General features: G+C 55.6%; 1 protein-coding gene and 1 pseudogene across 2 annotated transcripts in view; one reads left to right on the top strand and one right to left on the bottom strand.

Moving 5' to 3' along the window:
* Nucleotides 1-3,063: 3,063 nt before the first annotated feature.
* On the bottom strand, nucleotides 3,064-3,737 carry LOC117314094 (actin-related protein 2/3 complex subunit 3 pseudogene; annotated as a pseudogene).
* A 1,423-nt stretch (nucleotides 3,738-5,160) lies between these two features.
* Nucleotides 5,161-15,426, top strand: part of FBLN1 (fibulin 1) — a 78,632-nt gene continuing 68,366 nt past the window's right edge. The window contains exon 1 of one of the 2 annotated variants that reach the window (XM_033865847.2): nucleotides 5,161-5,352. In XM_033865847.2, the coding sequence (XP_033721738.1) occupies nucleotides 5,274-5,352 (79 nt within the window). In that variant the 5' untranslated portion in view covers nucleotides 5,161-5,273. The remainder of the gene's footprint in view (nucleotides 5,353-15,426) is intronic. The other variant, XM_033865846.2, reaches the window with a different exon arrangement.

Here is a 15,426-nt window from a genome sequence, read left to right as displayed (position 1 = left end):
CCTGCGGCATGCAGGATCTTAGTTCCCCAGCCAGGGATCGAACCCTCCCTCGTCCCCTGCAGTGGAAGCGCGGGGTCTTAACCACCGGACCGCCAGGGAAGTCCCTTGACAGGATTTATTGAGCACCCAAGGTGTGCAGACACAGTCCTTGCCCTCAGGGAGCTAGTGGGTTAGTGGGTGGAGAGAAAACCAACACTTTAACAAAGAAAGAAAGGAGTATGAAGGGAGCAGTGTCATGAAGGGGGTGGCATCTCGCCTGAGACCCGAAGTACCGAACGGGGCGGCTGGCCGAGCGGAGAGGCAGGAAGGGAGGGGAAGAGCCTGGGCATTCTAGGAGCCGTGCAAAGGCCAGGGGGCTGCCGCCAGGGCGTGAGGGGTGCAGGGCCAAGATGAGCCTGGAGCGGGGGGCAGGGGCCAGGGCAGCCACTGCCCTGAGAAAACCACCCGGGTGGGTAGCAGCACCTCATGCGAGAAAACATAGCGGTCCTGTCCTCCAGAGCCTGGGCAGCGTCAAAGACATTTGCTTTCTGACTTGGGGAAAAACAGTCCACGTGTGCCAACAGTGATCTTTCAAACAAAATGGAGAATTATTTGTTATGTGGAGGAGGGCAAGCATTTGTTCTGCTCCTCAGAGATGGGAGAAAGCTGGACTGTCACAACGGGACATAACGAATGACTTCCTGCTTGGAGCAGAATCCGAGGGGTGTGTGTCATCTTGTCCTGGACTGGGGGCCAGGTGGCGGGGGGCTCCTTTTGTCCCTAATTCCCCCTGTGGAACCTCTCTGAAGACCATTCCATCTTCCACAAACTACAAGCAAATGTGCAGCTTATCAAGTTTCCTGACTCTTACCTCAAGACCCAGAAAGAAAATGATTAGAATTTAGTGCCAGAAAGAAACTTGTCTCTCCAGATAAAATGATACATTTCCTTTGGTCAGAAAACAGGGACTGCATAAGTGATCATAATTTGATTTTTGCTTTGGTTGCCAAGAAACTCAGAGTCAAGTTTATGTGCAGGAGTTATATCACTCCAGGTTTCCTCCCTGTCTCAATTGTATCCTAAAAAATAAAAATTAAAAATAACAACCTTATCACTAGTCAAACACAACATCCACTTTCATTTAGCTCCCTTTTGATCTTTAGCTGCATGACTATAGCTTTTACAGAGTCATAACTGCAGTGTGAATCTAAACTCACACTCAATCTTGTTTTCCTTTTTCTTTTTACATAATATTAGTTCGCAAAGATCCTATTTCTACTCAAGCATTGTATTTAGCCCTTTCGACTACGGCACAATATTCTGCTGAATCACTGACTACTGACATTGGTGAATTCAATTGTACATACCGTAAATAAGCTATTGTCGGACATTGCATTTTTCTAGCTTTTCACTGGAATAAACAATTCTGCTACTATAAAAATAAATGAATAAAAGTTATGAAAGAGAAATGCAGATATGAAAAATGTTCAACCTCTGTGATGATTAAAGACATATATTGAAACATCGAGACACCCGTCCTTTTGACTGTGGAAATAGCCCAGATTAAACAAAGATACTCGTGCTGGAGAGGAGATGGAGACACGCACGGCTCAGCTCCTGTCTCTCTCTGGGCATGTGAATTAGTCCATTCCTGGGTGTAGCATCTGCTCTTCTAGTGTATCCATGCGGGGAGCTGAGCCCAGAGCACACAGGTTTCACTGCAGCATGAGTTATAACCCCCAACGTTGAAATGATCTAAATGTCCAATAATAGGAGAGTGGTTAATTCAACGTGTGTACAACTTTTATACTGGATGTATAATGTAGATTTCTAATAAGAGGGGGAATGTTTATGCTATAGTGTTCGGTGAAGAACAGAACCCTGGATACAGATGAGCCCGGGATTGGGAGTCAGATGGCCTGGATTCAGATCCCAGAGCTGCCAATCACTGGTCGTGAGAATTTGACCAATGACCTCACCTTTCTGAGCCTTGGTTTCCTCATCTGCAGAATAGGGGTACCAAAGCCTCCTGGGGCTGTTGTATTAATGAAATAACATAAGAGCATATAATCTACTACACACACTACACTTTCCCTGGTTCTCTAACCTCCTTCCACGGCACCCTGGTTCTCCCATTGGCTTAAGAACATCAAATTAATATTAAAGTACTAGTGAGTCTCCAATCTGCCTCCAGCTCAGAGCTCCCCACTCATCCTTTATCCAACTGCCTTCAGGACTTTACCATAGCACATCTGTGGGCTTCAGGGACCCGCATCGTCCAGTCAAAATGGACCAGATAATCTTCCTGAGCTGCTCAGGGTCTCTGATGCCTCCACACTTTGCAGATGCTACTCCCTCTGCCCAGGAAATCCTTCTCCCTCTACTGCTCGTCTTTCAAGGGCCGGTCCCATGTCCCGTTTCTGGGAAGCCTCCTTAACCCGGGAGGCCATTAGCAAGTGAGCCCCTTTCATGAGCTTTTCTGGGCTCTTTGCAAACCTCAAACTTAGGAGGTAACCTGTGGGGAGATGAGTGTTGTGTCCTTATGTTGTTGTTGGGGTTTTTTTCTGGCTGTGTTGGGTCTTGGCCACTGCGCGCAGGCTTTCTCTGGTTGTGGAGCAGGGGCTGCTCTTTGCTGCGGTGCGCGGGCTTCTCATCGCGGTGGCTTCTCTTGTTGCGGCGCACAGGCTCTAGGCACGCAGGCTCCAGTAGTGGTGGCTCGCAGGCTCAGTAGTTGTGGCTCACAGGCTCTAGGCACACGGGCTCAGTAGTTGTGGCTCACGGGCTCTAGAGCGCAGTCTCAGTAGTTGTGGCTCGCGGGCTCAGTAGCTGTGGTGCACGGGCTTAGTTGCTCCGCGGCATGTGGGATCTTCCCGGACCAGGGCTCGAACCCGTGTCCCCTGCACTGGCAGGTGGATTCTTAACCACTGCGCTACCAGGGAAGCCCTGTCTTTCTGTTTTTGATTTTTTTTGTTGTTAGAAAATTTCTTTATTATTACTCATTAAGCACCAGCTTAATACTGCAGAAATTTCAAATCACCATCAACAACTCATTCTTCCCCACCCCACAGCCCAAATTCTTGATAAAGAGCTCTTCAAGTAAAGACACACTCTCTTCTCTCCTCTGTATAAAACTTGACGAAATAAAGGCAAAGAACTGTGTACATCTTGCTGTAAATGCTGCCCACAGCTGTGGAGACAGTGTCTGCCCAAGGCTCCCTTTACTGTCCAGGTCCTGAAAGACTCTTGTTCATGAATTGTCTCTTCACAAAGCGAGTCCACCACTTGCTGGGTTTATCATTCTGAGGGTTAAAAACTTTCTCCCAAAGTCTCAGTCCAGTCTCTTGCCTCAGCTGTTGTTGTAAGCAGGTCCTCATCACTTCATCTTCCCGTTTGTTCGCAGGTTTGGCGTAAATTGCATTAAGTGGAAAACCAGGCTCTCCGGGAACGGGAAAATTAGTGATTCCCAGTGTATACATTTCTTTCTCACCTCGGCTTTTAGAATTGCACTTTTGGAGTTTCCTTAGACACTCAGAAATGTAGAGAGTTATGTATATCAAGGTCCTATCAGCTTCATTCTTAATTGCATAGTTTTTGAAGAAGACATTGGCCTTGAAGTAATAGATAGCTTCAGTCACAATATCTGTATCTTTTGTCTCTCTAGGGGCGGCTCCTTTGAACTGACTTCTGATAGGCAACAGTGCCATGTTTCCAATGAGTTTCGTGTCAGGGTCCATGAGGGGAGAGTGCTAAGCCAGCATCCTGGAGGCGCCCAGGTTTCAACCCCGGGGACGAGGGTCGGGTTAGAGCGCGGCGCTTGCGCTCTGGCAGCCCGGGTGGGGTTGTTTTTGATTTTTAAATCTATCATTCATTCAGAAAAGGGCTCATGTAAGTGAGCAGCTTCATAAAATTTCACACACTGAACCCAACCTTGAAACCATTACACAGATTTTAAAAAACATCCTAACTGGCCCCGGAGAAAGCTGCCTCACGCCCCCTCCAGTCCCTCACCCATCACCAGGGTCATCACCCTCCTGACGTGTCTGAGAGCCTCCCTGTAGCTGCCTGGGTTGTAGAGCTCTCACTTTTCAGGGCTGTGTAGTGCTCCAGCCTGACTGCCCAGGGCTTTCCTTTCGCTGCTGGGGAGGTTGGGGCCTTCCTTGTTGGAAGCCGTTATGAACTACGCTGCAGTGAACACTCTGGTACAGCACTTTCTGTCTCTTGGTGCACACTGCCCAACACGTATATGCCTTTCCGCTGGGTGTAAACCCAGAGTGGGACTGCTGGGTCAGGGGCCCCTACACTTGGCTAATGGTGTTCCTGTGGGTCTCATCCCGTTGCCCCTCATCTTCACCCGTACACGTTTTGTTTTTGTTTTTCTTCTTCTTTTAAATAAATCTATTTATGGTCCCAACGGACTAATTCATCCTCAGTAACCACCGACTGGTTGCAGCCATGAACTCCTACACAGGCCCAGCGCAAAGGCTGCTTCCTCTCCGGCAAAAAGAATCTCTTTCTCCCCGCGGTTGGGTGTCCCGGGTTCATCACTCTCCACGGATGCTGGGATGTTGGTGGAGTCTGTCCGCTGCCCGCCCCACTGGCGGTCCCCTGGGGGCAGAGCCAGGTCGCAGCCCGGGACACACCTGGAGTTAGCCACCGACCTGCAGAGCCCCGGGCGACCCGCGCGCAGGGATGGCGAAGGCGCGAAACCCGCAGACCGCGGGTTCGAGGCATTACTTGCGGGCCGGGTCCCACAGGGAGCCCCCCGAATGGTCACCACCCTCAGAAGGCGCCTCCGACCCTGGGGACCCCTCGCCGCCTGACTTCCTTTTTGGCGGAGTCGGGCGGAGCTAACCTTTGCTACCCAGCCCGCCCCTCCGGCCGATGGGTGGGGAGGGGATCGGGTTTCACTGGCGCAGGGTGGGTGAGGGGTGAGGGGGGAGTGCCTCCCGCCCGACTGCGCCCCCCTTCCCCGGCCCCCACCAGGGAGAAGTCTGGGGTCCCTGCTCCCAGCCCGGCCGTGGGCCTGCGCGCCCCTCGGGCCTGGGGTGCCAGGAGGGAGGGCCCAGGAGGTCCCGGGCGGGAAGCGGTCGAGGGGGGAGGGGAGCGGGCGCCCCGCGGCCCCGCCTCCGCCGCGCCCTCCTCCGGGGCGGGATAATTGAACCGCGCGGCCGGGGCCCTGCGTTGGCTGTGGAGGCTCTGCTGGAGCTTGGAGCCCGCGCTGCCCGCGTGCCGCGTCCGGAGCCGAGAGCCGCGCCCCGCGCCCCGCGCCTTTGTCCGCCCGCCGCCCGCCGCCCATGGAGCGCGCCGTCCCGTCGCGCCGGGTCCCGCTGCCGCTGCTGCTGCTCGGCGGCCTCTCGCTGCTGGCGGCCCAAGGTAGGGGCGCGGGGGCGCGTCGGGGGGGTAGGGAGCGCCCAGAGCCCACGGCCCCCACGTTAGTGACTCCCCGACACCGCGACCGCCCGGACCCGCGCCCCGTGCGACTTTTGGAGCTGCCGGCGCCCGGGAGCGTCGACCGGCGCTGCGCCCCTCCGCGGTCGTCAGGGTGTGTGTGCTGCGCTGCCGCTAGGCCCCGGCGACGCTTCCCGCCCCCACCCCGACCCGTCTCCTGGCTTCGGTCCTGATCACCTCGCTGACGTGGGGATTTGTTTTAAAGACGGATCCCTGCAGACACATCCTGCTGCCGGCCTTCTCGCATCCACCCTGCCCACCCTAGCGCCCACCCACCCCCTGGGGCCAGGGTGCGGGCTGGGGGAGAGGAAGGCTGGCTGGTGGTTGCCAAGGACCCCCCCCACCTTGCACCACCCAGTGCCTGCTCCTTGCACCTGGAGCGCCCCTGGCGTACCTGTTCCCACTGCCCCCACCTCCACCCCTGCGCAGGCGCTGTGGTACCCAGCTTGCTGGGCAGTGGGGACAGTAATTTGCCCAAGAGGCAAAAGCAGTCATGGGGTAGGAGGTGGACGTGAAGAAAGCAGAGAGGAAGGGAGTGGGCTGAAGGTGTTCAGGGCCATGGCTGTGTGTGCAGAGACCCCTGCCTGCCCACCTGAGACACCGAGGACCCCAAGACACGGGGTTCTGCCAGGCTCCAGACTCAGCTGTGGCTGGGGACAGGCCACCTCCAAACCCAGCCACCTGGTGGCAGAGGGCTGCCAGGGGTCTCCACCAGCAGACCCGTGGCCCAGAGCTCCCAGCCATGACCTCTGACCTCTCTGCTGACCCGTGGCTCATCAGTCATTAGCCAGGCCCGCCTTCCTGGGGCCAGGCCCGGATAAGAGCCCCGACCACCCTTGGCATCCCACATTCTTTATCTTTGGCTCAGTTGAGTTTCTTTTAAACTCTCTGGGGACCACCCGCCTCCTCCGTCAAAGGTCACTGGTCAAAGGTCACTGGTCTCAGCTAATACTTTGCCAGGATTCAGGGATTCCTGGAGAGGCTGCCGGGGGGCGGGGGGAAGAGCTGTGCAGAGGTTTCTTGGCTCAGTGGCTCCCTGCAGCAGACCTTCACGGAGCTCTGGCTGTTCCAGGCATCGGCTCCATCCTGGGCATGTCTGTGGGGGGACATCTCATGGGGTAGGGGGAGGTGCAGGGCTCAGCATTGGCAGCAAGAGCCATCCCAGGCCCTGGGGCTTGCGGGAGGCTTCCTGGAGGAGATGGCGTTTGGGCAGGAGCTGGTCAGGCAGGCAGGGAAAGAAGGGAATTCTGGTGACCCCTGGCTGGAGTGAAAGCCCAGAGGGGCCTTAGACTGGGGGCCACACAAGACTCCTGTTGGAAATGGAAGGGGCCCCGGAACCTCCTGTATTTTACACCCAAGGAAACTTGAGGCGCAGAGAGAAAGCTTAGTTGAACTTTCCTGAGCCCGAGTCCCCAGATACTCCATCGCTGTTCTTTTCTGCCAGCTGTTTGAGAAGGGTCCCCTGCAGCCTGGCAGTGTCCAGCTTTGAAGGAGCACCGAGACTTGCTAGGCTGAAGCCTGACTGACGGTTTACAACCATCTTCTTCACAGAGAAGGTCCTAACTTGAAGTGTATAAAGGAAACCTGAATTGCACACTGATGAGAACGCTGTGGTCCTTTGTCTCTTTTGGGAGGTCCCCCTCTGGAGTTTCAACAAGTTTAGTGTGGTTTGGGGAGAGAGAGTTAGAAAATTGCCTGGTTCCTTTCTGTGCCTGCAAACTCAGAAGCTGTAAGGTTCCCTGAAGCCTTGTAAGGCCGAGGGTGACACTGTCCCCACCCTCCGTGGAGCTGCGGGGTCCAAGAGGAAACATGCAGTTTAAAAGTGATCGTGGAAAAGGCCTCGATGGTGAGCCCTTTAGCTAATCCGCTGAAACCCATTTGGTGACCTGGCCACGGAAACGCAGAAGGGGGCTGGACTTCCGTGCCAGGGCGCAGAGTTGGAACCACCGGTCTGTCCTGTATCCATCTGTCCAGTTGGGTTTTCCTGAGAGCCAGGGTGGGCGGGAGTAGAGAGAAGGACGGTGTTGGGAAAGACGGTTGTGTTTTCTCCAAGACTTCTTGGTCTCTGGCTCCAGCCGGGCAGCCTTCCTGACTGATTACAGAGAACATCGCTGGGAGGAGAACAAAGGGGAGAGAGGACTTGGCTTGGAAACACGTGGCGGCACCGCTGCCGCTCCTAGAAGTTTCCCAGTTGGGTGGCAGTGGTGATGGGGCTGCTGGAGCGTGAGACAGTGTGCGCTGAGGGTGCAGTGCCAGGGCCTCTCCTGTGGAGCCACAGCTCTAGGTCACGACCCCTCCTGGCACTGCCCAAGGCCACTCCCAACTTGGGCTCATTTGCCGCCTCTGATGGTGGCGGGGGAGCATGACTCACTGTTGGGACCCAGCAGGCTGCCAGGAGCGTTTGTGGGACTGCAGACATCTTTGCCTGTCATCCCTCAGAAAAGAACCACGGGCTTATCTGGTGGTTTTCTCATTTGTAAAATGGGGATAACAGAGACCAACTTTTTAGTTTGGCTGGAGGATTGAGGGAGAGAACAAAGGACGATGCCTGTCATGGTAGCTGTATTATTATTATCTGTTATTTGTGATGTCCCCTTCCTAGAGTAGGATAGGACAGTATCCTTTTCCCCAAGATTGCACTACTAAAACTGCATTTCCCCAGCCAGGAGCTGGGAAGGAGGCCCAACAGGGCCGCAGAACCTGCGGCAGCTGTCGAATGCAAAAGCCGTGTTGGTAAAGGTCATGCAAAGTGGCCTCAGCTGGCCTCCTTAGGCGTTCAATCATCTGTACGCAAAATATCTGCTGAGGGCCAGCTCCGTGCCAGACACTGTTCTAGGTCTTGGGGACATGGCAAGGAGGAAGAGAGACCTGGCCCTTCTGCCCGTGGGACACATCTCCCGGGAGATCCAGAAAAGCGAACAATTACAAACCAACTCCAACTGGGAGTGAGTCAGGGAAGACTTCCCGGAGGAAGCAGCATGCAAACCGGGATGTAAAGGAACAGAAGGAGGGCTGGGAGGAGGGTGGGGAGGGTGTCGCAGGCAGAGAGAACAGCATGGACAAAGGTCCGGAAGGTGAGAGAGAACGTGGGACTTCTAGGAGTTCTGCCCCCTCCTCATGCTTGGGGAAGACCGCCGTGCCTAGCACCTTTTCCAGCAGCCCCTTCCCCAGCAGCCCCTTCCCCAACGGCCTGCACACACCTCCCCCCGCCCTTTCCTCTGAAGGTGGAGCTCCGAGCAGTGGGCACAGTGGGTGGAGCAGGTTTGCAGGAAAACTGTTCTAATAGGGAGTATTTTGCCGGTATGTTTTACATAATAAGAGGTTTTTCTTTTGCAAAACATCAAATTATCACAATTTCATTAATAATGCTTTTGCAGGCTTCATGTGGTTCCAGTTTCCCTGTAATGGTCTCAAATGTGGCCAGATAACGAAACGGGCGGCGCACCCATTATGTCAACTTTCCTGGGGTCAGAGACCCTTCAGCCTGGAGGGGAGCTCAGTGTTGAGAGGGTGTGGCGCTGAGGCCAAGTCATCTGTCCCAAGTCATCCAGCTCAAAGCAGGCATGGCTGGACCAGAGGCTGTGCTTTGCGGCCAGCACTCTTTCCACTGGTCACTGCTTTTAAGCCCCAGGCTGGTCATAACGAGAGGCTGGGACAGGAGGGTCCTACACCGACCCACCCATTGCTGGGGGTCAGCACTTGACCAGGGTTAGGAGACTGGTCCCAGCCCGGAAAGTGATTGGAGAGAGCTTGACGGACTCCCACACGCTCTCTGCTCTGTTTCCTTAAAAACAGAATGAAAACTCTCTGCCCTAGGAAATTATGATAGTTGGAAGTCTTTTACACTTAGTCACTAACTTAGTCCTTCTCCACAGCCCCATGAAGTAGGTACTACTGTTATTTCCACTTTACAGGCATGTAAACTAAGACCCAGAGCATATACTCTAGCGGACGACAGGCTCCAAAAAGAAGAATAGGTTCAAGAAAAATACTGGCTCAGCCCATTAGCGTAAAAACACTGTGATCTTGGGCGTTTAAAATCCAGTCCTGGGGCTTCCCTGGTGGCGCAGTGGTTGAGAGTCCGCCTGCTGATGCAGGGGACACGGGTTTATGCCCCAGTCCGGGAGGATCCCACATGCCGCGGAGCGGCTGGGCCCGTGAGCCATGGCCGCTGAGCCTGTGCGTCCAGAGCCTGTGCTCCGCAACGGGAGAGGCCACAGCAGTGAGAGGCCCGCGTACCGCAAAAAAAAAAAAAAAAAAAAATCCAGTCCTGGCAACCAGCCCTTGCTCAGGACGATGTGGTAGTAAATAGAGGACTCGGGACCCCGTGCTCCTAACCACTCGGCTGGACGGGCACTTCAGTGCCAGAAACGAGTGCTGTGTGTACGAGGGGCTCCTTTGAAAGGACAGGCATTTTCCATGGGGGATAATGGACGGGGGCGGGGGAGACCACAGAAGTGGGAGCCACAGTCTGGGCCCTTGAGGGGCTCGCAGCTGGCTTGACAGGAGGTGGCCCCCCAGACGACAGCACCCGTCTTGGTTCAGATCTGTGGATGAGCCTGTCCTGTGCTGGCTGGGCCATCCAGCCCAGGGTCTGGCTTGGTCGCACCTCTCCCTCAGGTGTGGCCTGAGTCAGGGCCTCCTCCCTGCCGTCTGGGGTGGCGCCTAGGCGCCCCCCAAAGAACCAGAGCCTGTAGTGCTCACCCCGCTGCAGGGCTTGGCTGGCTGTGGCCTCGGGATGCTGGGAGTGGTCCAGAACCGTCCTCAGGATAGAGAGTCGCCCCTTTGCTGACACTTCTGTAAAGGAGAGTACTCTTGGCTGGTCTTGGGTCCTGGACACAGCAGTGCAGGCCCGGCCTCTGAAGAGAGCAGCCCTGGAAGTTGTTTAAGTCCCGTTTCTGCTTAAGCCATGGGGACACCGCCGCCGGCCTTGCCAAGGAAACTTGTCAGAGCGCTGGGCCGACACGGCCGGGGCCAGGAATCTGGAAACCAGGTTCCCGCCCAGCTCTGTCCCCGGCTTCCTGGGGGATCCAGTGGGCAAGGGCGCCTGGTTATTCCTTCCCGAGGCCAGAGGCCCAGAGCCTCTTTTCCCCCAGTGAAGGGTTCGAGGTGTCTGAGGGTTTCCCTTCCTCCACGGCTCTGGGGCGCCCAGAACTCCTTGGCTTGAGGCTGCTTCCCGCCAGTCTCTGCCTCCATCTTCACGTGGCTTCCTCCTGCGTCCCCTCTGTGCATCTCTAAGGACACTTTCATGGGACTCCGGGCTCACCTGGATAATCCAGGATGATCTCATCTTGAGAGACTTCATTCCATCTACAAAGATTCTTATTCCAAATAAGGCCACATGCACAGGTTCCAGGGGTCAGGACATGGACATATCTTTCTGGGGGCCCCCGTTGAACCCACTACACACACTAAGAGTAAACACAGAAACAGATGCACTAACAAAAAGTATCGGGGGCACCCGTGCCATAGTGACTGTAACACACTGTGACAGTGGGACACGGGTGGCTCTCAAGTGGGTGTCGGGGGAGGGAGGGAGCGAGTGAGGGCAAGTGATACCTGAGCTCAGATGTGAGTGGCGAGAAGCCGACTCTGAAAAGACCTGGGGAAGAGCGTCTGGGCGAAGGGGACAGCCGGCACGAAGGCCCCCAGGTGGGACCAGGTGTACCAGAGGGACCGGAGAGCTGGTGTGAAGGGAGGGGAAGGGGGGGTGCCCGAGAGGGTGGCCAAGGCGGGAGGGGCAAGGCAGTCGTGCAGGGCCTTAGAAATCAGGGTGTGGACTGGATTTTATCCTAGATGCTTGGGGAAGGCGCTGGAGGGTCAGCAGGGGGGTGACATTCCTTGACTCACACTTCTAGAAGTCCCTCTGTGCTGCCTGGTGAATGCGTTATAGGGAGACCAGAATGGAGGTGGAATAAGCTGGGGGGAGGCTCCTGCAGGGCCCAGGGCCAAAGATGCCCTGGGCGGGGCGGGGCGGGGGGGGCGGGATCTGCGGGCCAGAGGGAAGTGGACAGATCTAGGGCGTTTGGGAGGTAGAGTGGACAGGACTCGCTGAGGGCTTGGATGTGGAGGGGGAGGGAGATGGAATAATTCAAGCTGGCCCAGTTATTTTGGCTCCAGCCTCTGGATGCATGGTGACTGCTAATGGCTGAGGCGGAGAAGCTGGACAGGGGAGGGGATCAGAGTCCTGTGTGGAAACCTTAAGTTTCCTGTTAGATGTCCGGGTGGAGCCTGGGCTCATGGGCGAGACCAGGCTGCAGACAGAAGTGTGGGAGTCTCGGCCGATAGGGGAGGCTGGATGAGGCCACCCAGGGAGGTGGGCGCAGTGGGGGGAGAGGACAAGGGGCCACGGCACTGAGCCCTCCCAGGCAGTTTGAGGAAGAAGAGCGGCTAAGTGGCATCCCCTCAGGGGGGTCCCCAGAGCCGTGGGTGGTAGCTGGGACGCGGCCAGGACGGGTTTTTAGATGCTAGCTATCAGTGTTTTTATGCTAATGGGCTGAGCTAGTATTTTTCTTTCTTTCTTTTTTTTTTTTTTTGAGCCAGTATTTTTCTTGAACCTATTTTTCCTTTTGGATTGTGCTGCCTGCTGGAGTGAAATGAGCTGGAAGTTTTGTTACCTGCGTGCGCCGCTCGTGTTGACGTAAGACGGCTCCCTGAAACCCATTGCGCCACGCGTGTCGTTATCCGCATTTTCCATCGTTGGTGTGAGACCCACCCCACCCAGGCACAGAGAGGCCAGGCAGCGCGCCTGTGGACACACAGCTGCTAAGTGGCAGCCCCAGGATTCGAACACAGGCAGCTTGGCTCTCACATCGTATTCTTAAGCAGGACACTGAGCTAACCGCCTCACTTTTCTAACTGAAAAGTCTCCAGTTTTTTAAGTCCAGCTTCAGGGGGAAGCCACTGTCTCCTTCGGGCCGCCTCTGTGTTTGTCCCATGGCCTCGGGCAAATTGCTTCCTCTCTTCCCGTCCCCTGTGTCATAGAGTTGCTAGGATCACATGAGATCATTCGTCCATTCATTCCTTCACGGACATTTACTGTGTGCTGGCTCTGGACCGGCTGTGGGGCAGGGTGCAGAATGAGACTCCTGTCCAGCCCTCGTGGCACAAGTACACCCTTGGTTAATTACTGGTACTCATTGCTGGGAAGTTCAGGGAGCAAAGAAATCACAAAAGAAAGGAAACATGTCTGCCCCATGTTCACGTGTGTGCACATGTGTGTGTTGGGGGGTGCAGTTAGGGAGGACTTCCTGGAGGAAAGGACCTTTGTACTGCTGTGGGTGTGAACGAGCTAGCTGGAGGAGAGGAGGGACCCGGGACCACCCAGCCTGGCAGAGCTTCAGTTTCCAAAAGCCGGGTGCAGAGGACACTTGACAGGTGTGCACACATGGTCTGAGATGTGAGAGGAGAACCAGGGGAGTTGGGTCCTGCAGTGGGGGATGCTGTAGAGATGCGGGCAGGGGGAGGACGGCCCACACGTCCACTGGGCTTGATCCAGGAGGTCACTGTGAGCTGCCTGGAGGGAGCAGTGTAGAAGCTGCTTCTTCTCGCCTTCCCAGAGATGTGCCTTCTGGTCCTTGTCTCCTGCTGCCTCCTTTTAGCTGGTGCTCTATCCGAGACCCCGTCTCTCTGTGCCGGGTGCTGGTGTCGGGGGGTGTGAGGGCGCCAGCCGTTCTTGTGCTGAGGACAGGGCCTGGAGCCATAAGAGCAGATCAGCACGCCATCAGCACGCCCTGCTTCGTCCTGGGGAGGTCTCGGGGCCTTGAGGAGGGGAGATGGGTCTGTCCTCATCCCAGTCGTACAGAATGGTGCAAAAGCACTGGGACACACCAGGTGACAGTTGCTTGTCGTCTCCCTGAGAACGGGGTCGTGACTCTGGATCCCTCACCCCAAGCTCAGAGCCTGGCACATGGAAGGGTCTTAAGAGGGGCATCTGCTGGCTCCCCAGGCTCGTGAGGTGGGGGGCCCCGCAGGGGCTGGGAGTCTTGCGTGGTTCTGTTGGGTTGGAATTTCCTGTTGGCGTCTCCTTGCATCTCAGGCTTCCCAGCCATGCGGGTCCTGGACCCCACGGGGACCCCCCCAACTTTTTGCTGCAGCTTTAGGCAGTGCCGTGGAGCGGATGGGGCGTGAGCCTTGCGTCAACTCTTTATTTTTCCAAATGAGGGTATTAAAATAAAACCAAACAGAGAGGTAACCAACCACCATCTCATATCTCAGCAGTTCATGTACATGGAGGGCATTTTAATGCCCCAGGTTTTGGAAGGACAAGGAATTTTGTCTCTGTGGATCGCATCTAGTCAGATTAACAGGGACCAGAGAGGAAAACTGTGCCCTGCTGAAGTTTCTTCTCAGAGAGGGAAAGGATCTGAGGGAGAAGATTCCAGACTCGCCCGAAGCCCCACTTCTCTCTTAAGAGCAACTACGGGCTCTTAAGGACGGGCGTTGAGTGAACAGTAAGCGCGTGGTGGGTGTGGGTAGGTGACAGCGCTCCCCGGGGTTGGGGACAGAAGAAACAGTGATGGCCTTGTCGCTCCAGGTTGCTTTCGTGACATGATTTAGGGGGGCCGCTCAGACATGGCGGGGTCTGTGCCTGAGGTTTCCTCAATTTTACGCCCTTTGGGAGGTGCTGCCAGGGGATCTGCTGGTGAGCCTGGTTGGTCTGATGCTGTCAGCTGCTGTGAAACCCTTGGTACCAGTGAGGTGTGGCATCAGGTGGGGTGGCACCTTGGTCGTCTTCTTGCCCCCCGTGCCCAGCCCAGCCATGTGCCCTGTGTCAGAGATTGGGGCCACAGCCTGGAACCCCCATCCCTCTTTCCCCTTCCACTGATGTCACAGAGTTCCTGCTGTGAGTGGTTGGGGGAAGTGATGCTGGAAGAGGGGCCTCCCCATCACCTCCAGAAAGCCTGCCCTCCCATCTCCCCTGGGCTCGGGCAGTGAGCGGCCTCCTCTGCTCCGTGGCCCCATCTGCCAAAGGACTTGTCACACTCCCAGGTGACAATCACTTGACCCAGCCGCTCCCCCCACTAGTCTGGGAGTGGCGGACCGGCACTGAGAAGGTGCTGCATTGGGGTGTGACAGGATGCACAGGCTGAGGGTGGGCGTCGACGGACATGTCCACAAGTGGGGACAGGAGAGAGGCGCCTCTTTGGGCTTCAGGTCACCCCCGGTTTGGTGATGGGGCAGAACTGAGAGGCAACCTGACCCCCCAGGTACAATGAACAAGCCACGGTGTCCACAGTGATGCAGGAGGTCAAAGCCAGGGCAAGTCTGAACTTTAGGTCTTTCTGCCTCTCCTCCACCTGTCCCACCCTCTGCTGGCCACTGCCCCAGATGCATGGGGGAGAGACGATCCCTGGGGATTTTTATTTTGTTTTTAAACTTTTAAATCATCTTTATTTTGGTTGCAAAGTTACAATTTACTTTTTAAAAAAATATATTTATTTATTTATTGGCTGCGTTGGGTCTTCGTTGCTGTGCGCGGGCTTTCTCTAGTTGCGGTGAGCGGGGGCTACTCTTCGTTGCGTCGCGCGGGCTTCTCATTGTCGTGGCTTCTCTTGTGTGGAGAACGGGCTGTAGGCGCGCAAGCTTCAGTAATTGTGGCACGCAGGCTCAGTAGTTGTGGCTCGTGGGCTCTAGAGCTCAGGCTCAGTAGTTGTGGTGCACGGGCTTAGTTGTTCCGCGGCACGTGGGATCTTCCTGGGCCAGGGCTCGAACCCGTGTCCCCTGCACTGGCAGGCGGCTTCTTAACCACTGCACCACCAGGAAAGTCCCACAATTTACTTTTTAATTAATATTTTCACCCTTCCCGTTTGAGATCTCGTAGCTTGCCTTGGAAAACATTGCATTCTCTACCAAACTGCTATACAAAGATGTTGTAAAATACAGTTTCCCAAATTAGTCCTCTTTGCCGGTATTCAGATTAGTGCATAAAGACAACATCGATTGAAAATGGCAAGTGACTTAATCGGCAGAACGTACAATTCCTTTCCTAATGAAGGG

This window comes from Tursiops truncatus, chromosome 11 (genome assembly GCF_011762595.2).
Source record: "Tursiops truncatus isolate mTurTru1 chromosome 11, mTurTru1.mat.Y, whole genome shotgun sequence".
Classification (NCBI taxonomy): domain Eukaryota; kingdom Metazoa; phylum Chordata; class Mammalia; order Artiodactyla; family Delphinidae; genus Tursiops; species Tursiops truncatus.
This window is presented reverse-complemented; position numbering and strand designations above follow the sequence as displayed.